This window comes from Chiloscyllium plagiosum, unplaced genomic scaffold (genome assembly GCF_037043375.1).
Source record: "Chiloscyllium plagiosum isolate Xiang-an unplaced genomic scaffold, Cpla_swu_hap1 HiC_scaffold_29, whole genome shotgun sequence".
NCBI lineage: Eukaryota > Metazoa > Chordata > Chondrichthyes > Orectolobiformes > Hemiscylliidae > Chiloscyllium > Chiloscyllium plagiosum.
Window position 1 is genome coordinate 96,343,473 of NW_028270167.1, and position 13,094 is coordinate 96,356,566.

At 43.3% G+C, this 13,094-nt stretch overlaps 1 protein-coding gene across 1 annotated transcript in view; it reads left to right on the forward strand.

Annotated features, from left to right (window-relative positions):
* Nucleotides 1–13,094, forward strand: part of LOC122546902 (uncharacterized) — a 54,681-nt gene that overhangs the window by 10,842 nt on the left and 30,745 nt on the right. Inside the window, exons 3-5 of the mRNA XM_087976594.1 lie at nt 3,111–3,255; nt 5,408–5,484; nt 5,570–5,731. Of these exons, the coding sequence (XP_087832720.1) occupies nt 3,111–3,255; nt 5,408–5,484; nt 5,570–5,731 (384 nt within the window). The remainder of the gene's footprint in view (nt 1–3,110; nt 3,256–5,407; nt 5,485–5,569; nt 5,732–13,094) is intronic.

Sequence of the window (13,094 nt, forward strand, 5' to 3'; positions counted from 1 at the left end):
TTTTAAAATTTACAATTGTATTAGCCTCCATCACTTCCCCTGGCAAATGAATCCATTCACCCACCATTCTCTGCATGAAAATGTTACCCTTTAGATCCCTTGTAGATTTTTTCGCCTCTCACTCTAAAACTATATCCAGACTCCGCCATTCCAGGGAAAATATCTTGTCGATTTACTCTAATCACATCAATTTTTAACCTCTACACAGTCACCCCTCAGCTGCGGATGCACCAGCGAGAACAGCTTCAGCTTATTCAGCCTTTCCTTTTAGCTCAAATCCTCCAACCCTGGCAACATGCTTGCAAATCTTTTCTGAATCGTTTAAAGTTTTCAAATCTCCTTCTGCTCGGACGCAGGCCAGAATTGCATAAAATATTCCAAAAGTGGCCTAACTAACGTCCTGTACAGCCACATCATGACCTCCCAACTGCAGTACTCAATGCTCTGTCCAATAAAGGAAAGCATACAAAATGCCTTGTTCACCATTCTATCTACCTGTGACTCCACTTTCAAGGAACTATGAACTGCACTCCACGGTCTCTTCGGTCAGCAACACTCCCTTGAACGTGACCATTAAGTGTATACGTCCTGCTCTGATTCGCCTTTCCGAAATACAGCATCTCACATTTATCTAAATTAAACTCCATCTGACACTCCTCAGCCCGTTGGCCCATCTGACTAAGATCCAGTTGTGCTCTGAGGTAACCTACTTCGTGAACCACGACAGCTCCAATTTTGGTGTCATCTGCAAATGTATTCAGCATTCCTCCTATGCTCACATCCAAATCATTTATATCAGTGACCAAAAGCAGTGGAAAGATCACCCCTCCTTGTGGCACACCACTGTTCACAGGCCTCCAGTTTGAAAAGCAACCTTCCACCTTCCACCTTCCACCCTCTGTCTTCTATCTTCAAGCCAGTTCCGTATCCAAATGGCTAGTTCTCCCTGCATTCCATGAGATTTATCCTTGCTTACCAGTCGACCATGAGGATACATTTCAAATGTCTTACTGCAGTCCATGTAAAGCATATCCACTGCTGGGCCTTCATCAATGCTCTTTGTTACTTCTGATAAATCAAACTGCATGTATTTCAATGAATGAGGCCTAATATTGAAGGGAGATGTAGTCAGAACATGATTAGGGACACGGGACTGGGATATGATAGCAATTACAGAGACATGGCTGAGAGATGGATAGGACTGGCACCTTAATTTTCCAGGATGCAAATGCTATAGGAAGCATAAAAAGGGGGGAAGAAACGAGGATGAGCAGCGTATTTGATAAGGGATAGCGTAATGGCTGAACTTTAGAAGGAAATTCCGATGAATGCATCCAGGGAAATTATTTTGTTGGTCCTGCGAAATAGAACAAGGATGAACACCTTACTGAGATTGTATTCTAGATCCCGCCTTATAGTCAACGTGAAATTGCGATGCAAATTTGTAAGGAGATCTCAGTTATCTATGAGAATAATAGGGTGGTATTGGTAGAGGGCTTTAATTTGACTGGGAATGCCATAGTGTTAAGGTTTTAGATGGAGTCGAAGAGTGTGGTGCTGGAAAAGCCCAGCCAGTCAGGAAGCACTGGAGGAGCAGGAGAATCGATGTTTCAGGCATACGTCCATCATCAGGGCTTATGCCTGAAACGTCGATTTTCCTGCTCTTCAGTTGCTGCCTGACTGGCTGGGCTTTTCCAGCGCCACATTTTCGACTCTAATTTCCAACATCTGCGGTCCTCAATTTCTCTCGGGTTTGGATGGAGACGAATTTGTTAAGTGTGAAGAAGGACATTTTCTGATTCAGTATTACGATGTACCTATTAGATAAGCAGCAAAACGTGACCTACTCTTTGGAAATAAGGCAGGGCAGGTGACTGAGATGTCATTGGGGCAGCACTTTGGGGCCAGCGACCATAATTGCTCCCCTGAAACATTGGGGAGACAGGCCGCCTACTTGCGCAATGTTTCAGGGAACACCTCTGGGACACCCGGACCAACCAACCCAACCGCCCCGTGGCTGAACACTTTAACTCCCCCTCCCACTCCGCCAATGACATGCAGGTCCTTGGCCTCCTCCATCGTCAGACCCTGACCACACGACGCCTGGAGGAAGAGCGCCTCATCTTCCACCTAGGAACCCTCCAACCACAACGGGATGAATGTAGATTTCTCCAGCTTCCTCATCTCCCCCCCACCTTAAGTCAGTCCCAACCCCCGGATTCAGCACCACCCTCTTGACCTGCAATATTCTTCCCGACATCTCCGCCCCCACCCCCTCTCTGGCCTAACACCCTCACCCTCACCGCCTTCCACCTATCGTATTCCCAGCGCCTCTCCCCCAAATTCCCCCCCCCCCTAACTTTTATCTCAGCCCGCTTGGCACACCAGCCTTTTTCCTGAAGTAGGGCTTATGCCCGAAACGTCGATTCTCCTGCTCCTCGGATGCTGCCTGGCCTGCTGTGTTTTTCCAGCATCACATTTTTCAACTCTGAGGACAAAAAGGTAACCAGGGAGACAAGAGAGCCCCTCAAAGATCAGCAAGGCAACCTATGTGTGGAGCCACATGAGATGGGGGATATCAGAAACGAGTATTTTTCATCAGTGTTTTCTGTGGAGAAGGACATGTAAGATACAGAATGTGTCGAAAACATGGTGATATTTTTTAAAAATATCCATATTACAGAAGAGGAGATGTTGGATCTCTTAAATGTGGATGAATCTGTTTCAGTACTTTCCGGCAGTGCTGTTTTGAATTCAAACAACTATTGCGTCAAACTAAATTTGTTATTGTTTCTTAATTTCTTCTTTCACCATCCATCTTTCCACCTTGACCTCTCGTTCTTTGTTCTCCCTTCTCTGAGAACAGTTCATTCAATCCTATACTTTCCAAATGCATTGGAATATCGCTTTCTATGATATAACCTCTATACCTCAATTTTGTTCCTTTACTCGGGAACTGGTTTTCCAGAGGACGCAGTGAGGTTTCTTCTTTCCAGGTCGCTATGGTAACTTGAGATTGCAGTTATGGCTGTGTGAATGTATGTGCAGCTCACTTTGTGATATTGGTGATAATTTGCACAATCGTGTTAAAACATCTTTCTATCATATAGGACTCTCGACAGCACAGACTGACCCGTGTGTAAATCACAAAGTCCTAAATGATGCTTGGAGGAGCATTGACTGCACTCATACTCAATGTTCCAATGAGTTGAAGAACGACAATAAACTCGAGAAAGGATGGTACAGGTTTAACAGGTAACAGGGAAAGCCGAATCTACGTTCCATAATCTATCAATACAGTATTAGGAGTGTGTTACAGCAGAGTAAAAAGTTGTAATATCATGTGCTTTAGATTTGGACAAGGATGTGGAAACACATGGGAGAGTAAACTAGAGCAGCCAGAGGAAACCAATGCCAATGCGGGAAGTATAAGCAAACTTCATACAGACGCTCCTCCGAACGTGGCTCCGAACTGAACGTGGAACGCTGGCGATTTGAGGCAGCAGTGTAAACCACCGAGCTACCGTGTCACGAACGCTGTGGATTCGAATATGGTGGTAGTGCGGGGGGGGGGGGGGGGGGTAGGAATTTGTCACTTAGACAAATCAGTGGCAGATGGGAGATAATTCTAGTAAGTGCAAGGTGATTCAAACTGGAAAAAGGAACATGTCAAACGAATGCTCAATGCCAAGAAAATAGGGAGCTTGGCGAAAAAAAGGGACTTGTGATGATCCTGCGCATATCGCTGAAAGTGGGAAGAGAGTGCAATGAGATAGTTAATGAGGTATGCATAATTCTTGCCTTTTTCAGTCCAGGCATAAATTATAAGAGCAAGGAGAACAAGTTGGAGGAGTGCAGAACTTTGGTTATTCACTGCGGCAGTATTGTGTGATGCTCTGGTTGCATTGCATTGGATAGGGTGCAAAGGAGGTTCACCAGGTTGTTGCCTATGATACAGCATTTCAGCAATGAAAAAAAAATGCATATGTGTGGCTATTTCTTTGAAGCAGAGAACTTTGAAAGAAGACTTGATGGAAGTGTACAATAGTATGAGGAAAATTGTCAAGAGTTTCTCGAAAGTTTTTGCACTGATAATCAAGGGGAACCTTCCCCCTCCAACCTCCGTCCCAACCAGTCGAAATAAGAACAAGGTGGCATAATTTTTAAGTGGTTTTGATTGAAATCGAGAAAGAACCATTTCACCAAACGGATGAATGATGGTGCTTCCATCAATGCTTAAAATGTCATAACATACAAGGCAGTGGGCCGAGTGTGGGATTGAATGAGTCGAGTCATTCGTGTTTTCTGGCAGTGAAGACTCAATCGCCCGAATGACTCTTCTGGCCTGTTTTATTCCCTGAACCTACAGTTTTATGAACTGGATAAATAATCATCATAAGACTGGCAAGAACACGTCCAGTCTGGAATTTAGCAGAAGCATGTTTGCTCAGACAATGGAAGCAAATAAGGTGCAAAAGTTTAAAGCTGGTCATTATAGATGGAAGGACATCAGAACAGAGTACGAGAATGTTGTGAATCTTTGGAAAATTTTGCCCAAAGAATAATAGGGTCCTGGTGTTTATTTAAACTGAGATGACAGATTTCTAATCATGACGGAATTCCAAGATCATGGAAAAAGGCAAGTAAGTGTAATTAGCCAGGATTGTAGTGAGTGGCGGAGCTCGCAAAGAGTCCAAATGGCTGATTGCTGTTCATCATGTTTGTGTGGTCCTGTCACTTTAATAACTCACTCCATAAAATATGGGTCAGGAAAATCACACCTGATTTCCCAATAAAGGAGGAAAGTTGGATTTAAGCATGAGGTAGAAATAAAGAGGTGTGGACTGATCGGAGAGATAGAATATAGAACATAGAACATTACAGCGCAGGACAGGCCCTTCGGCCCTCGATGTTGCACCGCCCTTTGAAACCAATCTGAATCTCATCTAACCTTTCCTATTCCATTCTTGTCTGTACGTCTATCTAAAGACCATTTAAATGCCATTACATTTGGCAAGTCTACTACTGTTGCCGCCAGTGCGTTCCACCTCTGACTATTCTCTGAGTAAAGAAACTAGCTCTGACATCTGTCCTATATCTGTCACACCTGAGTTTATAACCATGTCCCCTCATGCTAGTCATCGCCATGAATGGCAATACGTGGAGGCTTATGTACAATGCAACTGTCAGTTTATTACTGCTGCATGAATATCATGCAGCATTAGAAGCATTAGAAATATATGTCATGATAGGGAATGGAGACAGAAGATAAAGTGTCAACTCTTGAGAGAAAAGAGCAAGTTGAAGGTGGCCATTGTGAGAAACCGTTGGAACACAGTGTGCATTCCTCTCGAATGGGACAGTCAATTAACAATTGTGATGAGCTCGCTCTTTCTCTTTTGTTCAGTTCCGGTGGATGGAAAATGCCAGCGAGTGCTGTTCCAGCACATCATTGCACCACAGAAGCTTCAGGATGGTTAAATGGTACGTTCACTCTTTCTTCAGAACATGTATTTGCATTCGTTGCCCCTAAAAGCCAGATAATCAAATTGTGAACTTGTTATTGCAGCTACTCTTCCCACCGAGCCCCAGGGAAAAACGAATGGCACAGTATGTTTCAACTGGAATGGCAAGCTCTGCCATTGGACCAAACAGATAACGATTCAAAACTGTTCCAATTACTTTGTGTATTTTTTGAAGAAAACAATGGAAAAACACGCTTACTGCACAGGTCCAATTCTGTTATGTTATAGAATGATTGAAAACGAAGTGTCCCTTTAACATCAAAGTCACACCAAAGAATTTACACACATTGTGCTTCGTAAATAAACAATGCAAGGAGTTACAGCAAAGCAAACTGAGCATTATTTTTAGTTCTTCTTCAGTTTGCTGTCTGAAGGGACACCCTATCTCCAGCTGCTTGGTAGGTAGGTGCAGGAATGAAGCACAGAACGACGGCAGTTGAAGCAGGGATCGCACTTATGTTGCTCTTCCCTAACCTATAAGCTTTTGGACTTTAAACATTCTGCAAGAATCTGAACACATATTAATAGCCGTCGAAGTAGATGGGAGGGAGATGATGGAATGCACAGAATTGGATGGGGGCTTGGAGCCAAGTGGAAAGTCGTGCTGCAGAATGTTGATGCATGTTACTCATAGGTGCTTCCAGAAGAGATTGAATAAAGCCCCATTTTTAGATTTTAAACTAAATTATAATCCCACAGAATTGAGAGCAAGTTGCTAACATAGCTGGAAAATGTGAGTACAAAGCGACAAATTATGGGGACAATCCACAGTGCTCCGATTGCCAGCATGTGACTAGTGGTGTCCCACAAACACCTGCAATAGGTCTTAATTATTCACATTATTTCTTAACTTGGATGTTGCATCGACAGGATCGCATCCGAGTTTTCTCATGACATTAAATTACACAGAATAATATACAGTTTGGAAGATTGCATAGAGTTACAAAGGATTTTAAAGGACTAAATAAATGGGAATAACTGTGGCAGATTGACTTCAATACAAGAAAGTGTGTGTTTATCTATTTTGGAACGGAAATGATCGATCAGGTAACTTTCTGACCAATATAAAGATAAATATAGTGGATGTACAGACTGACTCAGGGGATCAGTTACTTGGCCCTTTAAAATATCACAAATGAGTTCATAAAATAACTAAGAAAGCTAACGCAATACTACCTTTATATCTATAGGACTAGAGTATAAGTGAGCCAATGTATTCTTGCAGCTATACAAAACGCTAGTTAGACCACTCTGACAGTAATGTGAGTAGATCTGGGATTCACGTCTTTGAAAAGGTATTTTGTCCATGGAGGGATAATGATGTGGGGTTAATGGAATGACATATAGACTTCAATGATTACATTTCTGGACTGAATCGACAAATTAGGTCTATTTCTCTGATCGGAGTCTTCAAGATATGAACAGAAGAAAAAAGATGTAAACTATTCCCATTGGAAATTCTAGAAATAAGGAGCACATTCTGAGAATTTGGATTGACGGTTCTGGAGAAAAGTTAGGGAGCACTTCCAGTCACTAACCAGCTGGTAGATGTTTTGAAATATTTTCCGTAAGTGGCAGTATATGATGGATCAGTGTTTCTTATTAAATTTGAGACAATGTTTCTTCCGTGCATGCGTGAAGTAAAGGATGAAGGAATTTGGGCTAATGGCTGGTCGATGAGTTTCATGAGGCTGGGAGATCGCTCTGGAATTGCCTCGAGGCCAGGAAAGGGACTATCACGTACCACAAGAAGACCACCGCGTTGGTGCAGAAATTGAGGGATGTAGAGTGCACTGAGTTAGGGCAGTGAGGATGCAGTGACTGACGGGAGTGGAATGACATACCTGAGGTATGCCGTCTTCGTTGAATAAGGAGAGGGAGATGCTGTGACTGAGCCGAGTGGGTGCTGTGTCAGAGTGGATTACAGATACATTGACTGAGAAGAGTGTCTTGACGTGACGTAGGGAATGGGATGCGACATGGCATTTAGTTGTAGTGACTGAGGAGACTGCGATTCTGTAACTGAAGAGAGGGGTATGTAGCTATTAAGATGTGTGTGATGTAATGAATGATGACACGGTCACTAATGCAGTAACTGAAGTGAGTGTGACATATTAACTGAAGTGAGTGAGATGCGATGATTGTGGGATTTGAGGTATAATGACTCAGGTGAGTGTGACATAGTGACTGAGGGGAGGGAGATATGGTGTATGATGCCATGAGATACTGTGACTAATGGTAATGGCTTCCAATAACAAAGTAAAGCGAGAGAAGGTGAGTACCAGAGGTGAGATGAAGTAACTGAATGGTGTGACTCACAGCGACTGTATATTTTTTTGAGCTTTTCTCCTTTTCAAATTCTATCACATCATATCCGAAATAATGTAGTCACAAAGTCATAGAGTACTACAGCATGGAAACAGACTCTTTGGTCCAACTCATCCATGCGGACCAGATAGGCTAAGCTAATCTAATCTCATTTGCCAGCACTTGGTCCATATCCCGCTTAACATTTCCTGTTCATTTTTCCATCCAGATATCTTTTAAAAGTTGTAATTGTATTAGCCTCCACCACTTCCCCGGCAACTCATTGCATACACCCACTACCCTCTGCATGAAAAAGTTATCCTTGAGATCCCTTGTAAATGTTTTTCCCTCACGCTCTAAACATATGTCCTCTAGTTCCAGACTCCACCATCCCAGGGAAAATGTCTTGTTGATTTGCCCTAACCATACATCTCATCAATTTTAAACCTCTGCATAGTCACTCCTCAGCGTCGGATGCACCAGGAAATACAGCCTCAACTTATTCAGCCTTTCAATGTAGCTCAAATCCTCCAACCCTGGCAACATCCTTGCAAATCTTATCTGAATCCTTTAAAGTTTCCCAATATCCTTCTGCTAGGAGGTAGATCAGAGTTGCATAAAATATTCCAAAAGTGCCCGAACTAATGTCCTGTGCAGCTGCATCATGACCTCCCCACTTCTGTATGCAATGCTCTGTCCAAAAAAGGACAGCATACTAAATGCCTTCTGCAATATCCTGTCTCCCTGCAACTCCACTTTCAAGGATCTATGAACCTGCACTCCAACGTCTCATTTTTCATCAACACGCTCCAGGACCTTACCAGTTGATGAATACGCCCTTCTCTGATTTGCCTTTCTGAAATGCAGCACCTCACATTTATCTAAATTAAACTCCATCTGCCACTCCTCATTTGTACTCTAAGGTAGCCATCTTCACTGTCCACATCAGCTCCAATTTTGGTGTCAACTGCAAACTTAGTATACCTCCTATGTTCACATCGAAATCATTTATATAAGTAACCAAAAACAGTGGACCCATTACCCCTCCTTGTAGCATATCACTGGTCACAGGCCTCCAGTTTGAAAAGCAATCCTCCACCAACACCTTCCGTGTTCTACTATCAAGCCAGTTCCATATCCAAATGGCCAGTTCTCCCTGCATTCCATGAGATCTTCCCTCGCTAACCTGTTGATGATGAGGGCAATTCTCATACGCCGAAATGCAGTCCATATAGTTCACATGCACCATTCTGCCTTCATTAATCTCTTTGTTCCCTCTGATAAATTAACCTGCATTTATTTCAATGCAGAATGCTCAACATTGAAGTGTAGTTATTGAAAGCTGTTGCTAGACAGGATCCTTTTGTGCCATGACATACGGCATGGATCAGTACTGACTCCTTGATTGTCTATTATGTTTTTTTTTTTAAATAATCGAATCCCTTCAGTTTGGAAGCATGCCATTCGAGTCCACACTGACACACCAAAGAGTATCACACCCAGACCATATTTCTATAAACTGGCATTTCCCATTGCTAACCCAACACTCCTGAATACTCTGGAGCAATTTAACAAGGCCAATCCACCTAACCGGCACACCATTAGACCGTGGGAGTAAACCAGAGCACCCAGAGGAAACCCACGCAGTTGTGGGAAGAATGAGCAGACTTCACCAGACAGGTCTCCGAGGCTGAAACTGAACGCGAGTCCCTGGTGCTTTGAGGCAGCAGTGCTAGCTGATGTTGTTGTGGTAGTTGGGGGGTGGGGGTAATGGTTGGATTTGGTCACGTAATCACGTCAGTGGCATATTGGAGATAACTCTGAGAAGCGCAAGGACATTCGAATTGGAAAAAGAAGGACAATGTCAAACGAATACTTAATGTCAAGAAAAGAGATAACTCGGAGAAATAAAGGGACTTATGGTGCTCCTAAGCAGGTCGCTAAAAGTGGAAAGAGAACGCATTGGGATAGTTAAGGAGGTATGCATAACTCTTGCCTTTTTAAATCCTGGCATAGTTTATAAGAGCAAGGATTGCACATTGGAGAAGGGCAGGAATTTGGTTAGTCACAGCGGGAATATTGCACGACGTTCTGGTTACCACACTTAAAATGCGATGTGATTGTGTTGGATAGGGTGCAAAGGAGATTCACCTGCCTGTTGCCTATGGTGCAGCATCTTAGCAATGAATAAAAGCTGCATGTGTTTGTCTATTTCTTTGAAGCAGAGAAATTTGAAAAAAGACCTGATAGAGGTCCAAAAGATTCTGAGGAAAATTGTCAAGAGTTTCGAGTAAGTATTTACGCTGATATACATGGGAAACCTTCTCCCTCCTCCCTCCGTCTCCACCAGTCGAAATAATAATGAGATGTCATAATTTTAAAGTGGCTTTGATTGGATTCGAGGAAGAACCATTTCACCAAGATGGTGAATGATGGTGCTTGCATGATCACTTAAAATGTCATAACATTCACGGCGATGAGTCGAGTGTGGGATAGGTGTCATTGGTGTATTGTGGCAATACAAACTTAATGGCCCGAAGGACTCTTCTGGGCTGCTTTACTCCCTGATTATATGGTTCTATCTTATAATCATAAGATTAGCAAGAACAAATCCAGTCTGGAATTTCGCAGAAAGATTTTTGCTCTGACAGTGGGAGCAGTGTTTGCAAATGGATTCGAAGGTGTAAAAATGTGAAGTTACTCATTTTAGAATGAAGGACAACAGAACAGAGTACGCGAATCTTGTGCAACTTTGAAAATGTTTGCCCAAAGGATTATAGGGTGCTTGTGTTTATTTAAAGCTGAGATGACAGATTCCTAATCATGAGAGAATACAAGGATCATGGGAAAAAGCAAGTAAGTGGAAATATCTGATCAGCCGAGATTGTAGTGAACGGCAGAGATAGCAAAGTGTCCAATTGGCTGATTGGTGTGCTTCATTTTTTATGACCCTAACATTTTAATGTCTCACTAAATAAGATACGGGTCAGGAGGAAAACTCATTCCAAAATAGGAGGGAAGCTGGATTTAAGCATGTAGTAGACATAGAGGAGGTGTGGACTATTCGGAGAGATAGAATATAGAACTTAGAACATAGAAGACTACAGTGCACTACAGGCCCTTCAGCCCTTGATGTGGCGCGGACCTGTGAAACCAGTCTGAAGCCCATATAACCTTCACTAGGTTATCTCTTGCGCATATCTATCCAACGATCCCTTAAAGTTGGCGAATCTGCTCAATTTTCCACGCTCCAACTACTTTCTGAGTAAAGAATCACACACTGACAGTAATGTGAGTAGATCTAGGATCCACGTCTTTGTAAAGGTGTACTGTCCTTGGAGGGATAATGATGTCGGTTATAGGTTATAGGAATGACACATAGACTTCTGGAGTGAATGGACAAATTAGGCCTGTTTCTCTGATCAGAGTCTTCAAATATTAACAGAAGAAGGAAAATCAAGAAATATCATTTATTTCCACTGGAGATTCTAGAAATAGGGAGCATAGTCTCAGAATTGGGACGAAACAGTTCTGGCGAAAAGTTAGGAAGCACTTCCAAGGCGCAAGGGCTGGTAGATTTTTTGAAATCTTTTCCATAAACAGAAGTATATGCTGGATCAATGTTTTGTTTTTAAATCGGAGACAGCTTTTCTTCCGTGTCTGAATGATGTAAAGGATGAAGGAATTTGAGCAAATGGCTGGTCGATGGATTTATTCCTCAGATCAGCTATGAGCTTATTGTGGGCAATTCACAAGAAAATACCTTTAATTCGGCTACTTATTCCGAAATCTAGCGGGCAATCAAATACTGACACAACAGTTCAGAATTTATTCCACGTAGTACCAAATATTAGACCTCTCAAGTAAGTAAGCATAAGCCTGCCACCCAACTTCGCTATTAACTGATTAATGTTAGGACAGGACCTCAACCAACTGACATTTCCAGGATTCGCTGCTTTTTCGGAGCTGTTCTATTGTTTGATCTTTTCAGATTTTCATATTTTGGTCTCAGAAGTGACAAACTGATGACTTTTTATTTTAAAGGCCTTTCATCGAAATGACAGCAAATCTGCAAAGTGCCTTCGTATAAAAAGCATTCTCGTTGTTTCTTGTTACATTTGGCCTGGACTACCTGTTAGCAGGCACAGTTCTCCTGTAATTAACTCCTTAAAGTGGGATTTATGAAATGTTATACGGATTGACTGTGTGCATTGACTGCCTGCAGGTCGTGTGCTTTTTGAGCAAAAACACAATGTATTTGCCGACACATTGCATTTTTGCTGAAAAATCAAATGACCAGCAGGCAAGAGAAAGTGGGCACTGCAGATGTTGGAGATCAGAGTCGAGAGTGAGGTGCTGGAAATGCACAGCAGGTCAGGCAGCATCTGAGGAGCAGGAGAATCGATGTTTCGGGCATAAGGCTTCACCAGGAATGGGAACCGGGGTGGGAGTCTGAGAGATAAACAGGGGGGAGAGTCGGCCTAGGGAGAGGAAGCTGGGGTTGTGACAGGTGGGTGAACGTGGGGAGTGTGAGTGAGAGGTCGGGGAGGAAGCGGGGGCAGACAGATAGGAACGAAGATGGACAGATGAAGAGGGCGGTGCTGGGTTGGAGGTTTGGGACTTGATTAAGGTGAGGAGGGGGAAATGAGGAAAATAGTGAAATCGACATTGATCCCGTGCAGCTGCAGTGTCACAAAGTGGAAGAGGAGACGTTCTTCTTTCAGGTGTTGGAAGATTAGGGTTTGGTGATGGACAAGTCCGAGGACCTGCAGATCTTGGCGGAGTGGGAGGGGAAGTTAAACTATTCAGCCACGGGGCAGTGGGGTTGCTTCGTGTGGGTATCACAGAGATGTTCTCTGAAACGTTCCGCAAGTGGGTGCAGGGTTTGCACTTCGCAAGGTCACCTCCCCCCCCCCCCCCCCCCCCCGGCACTTCCATCGAAAGCCTTAAAGGATCATTACACATCTGTCAGACATTTATGTGTACTTCCACACACGTCATCTACTGTATCCCTAACAGACAATGTTGTTGACTTTCCACTGAGGACACAGGAGGCCAATTTGTGGATCATTTCAGGGAACATCTCTAGGTCACTGGCACCAACCAACCTCACCAACCCGTCGCTGAACACTTTAACTCCCCCTCTCACTCCACCCCAGACACGTAGGTGCTGGACTTCCTCCATCACCAAACACTCATCACTCTACGTCTCATCTTCCACCTTGAGACACAGCAACCACACATCATCAGTTTCTTCGTTTC